The sequence below is a fragment of the Saccostrea cucullata genome, unplaced genomic scaffold (genome assembly GCF_032062105.1).
Source record: "Saccostrea cucullata isolate Sc308-1 unplaced genomic scaffold, CSIRO_AGI_Scuc_v1 ctg8306, whole genome shotgun sequence".
In the NCBI taxonomy this organism is placed as follows: Eukaryota; Metazoa; Mollusca; class Bivalvia; order Ostreida; family Ostreidae; genus Saccostrea; species Saccostrea cuccullata.
This window is the reverse complement of record NW_026926498.1, coordinates 26210-27112: the sequence shown is the minus strand read 5'-3', so window position 1 is coordinate 27112 and position 903 is coordinate 26210. Positions and strand designations below refer to the sequence as shown.

At 41.1% G+C, this 903-nt stretch overlaps 1 protein-coding gene across 1 annotated transcript; it reads right to left on the bottom strand.

Annotated features, from left to right (window-relative positions):
* Positions 1-204: 204 nt before the first annotated feature.
* Positions 205-609, bottom strand: LOC134271834 (uncharacterized; the record flags this gene model as incomplete). Its single annotated transcript, XM_062754047.1, has 1 exon — positions 205-609. A coding segment is annotated over exon 1 (405 nt), but the record flags the coding sequence as incomplete, so codon positions are not given.
* Between the last annotated feature and the right edge of the window lie 294 nt (positions 610-903).

The following is a 903-nucleotide window of genomic DNA, read 5'->3' as shown; positions in this document are numbered from 1 at the left end:
CTTGACCTGACTTTGACCTGACCTACTTCTTGACCCTGACCTTGTGGGGGTGTGGTCCATATGACGTCACTGCCCTCAGAGACTACAGACTATACCCCTCACTACTACCGTAGAATCCCGGAACAAATTTGATATAAAGTTCTCGGGGGGTAGGGGGAACCATCTGCACGCCTGGCTTCAATCACAAAACATTATAAAGTATACGCAAGTTATTTCTGGAATGATCTTAAAATCGCCAGGTTGCTGTTGGTTACGCTGAGATTTCCAGTCGTTGAACACTTTAACTGCCCATGAAGTATTGCGGTGCTTGTTTTTACTCTCTTGATTTTTTTGGAGTGCACTTATCTCGGTAGCGGAGACGGGTTTTCCGAATCTAGTAGTGGTATTTTCAGACCATTCAGTAAAAATTTCCTGTTTTAATTCTGGAAACGCTTCTAAACACCAATTCTGAATATCAAAATTCCCAAATTCCTGGTCATTTAAATCAGATTGGCTTAGTTCGTACATCTGAACAGCCTGGCTCAACTGAAAATCATCCTCGTCATGGGATTGCTGAAAAACGGTGTTTAATTCCAATTCGTTATTCTGATTCTGAACTCCGTCTGCCATCTTCGTCAATCGTAGAACAAATGAATTGATTATCTCAACAAGAGGCCCATGGGCCTTATAGGTCACCTGAGTATCATGTAACAACATTCCAGCGATTGTATTTGGTTTGTGTTTTAATCCAAAATCCATGAAATTCACAAATTTTGAAGAAGGCACCATTGCTTATCAAAGGGCAGATTTCAAAGCATTAATTTATTTTTAGTCAAAGTACCCCCCTGGTACCCCTGACCCAGCATCCCTGAAAGTATCTATTTGAAAGAGGCCCCTTTCTTCATTATAAGGCCAGCATTTTTT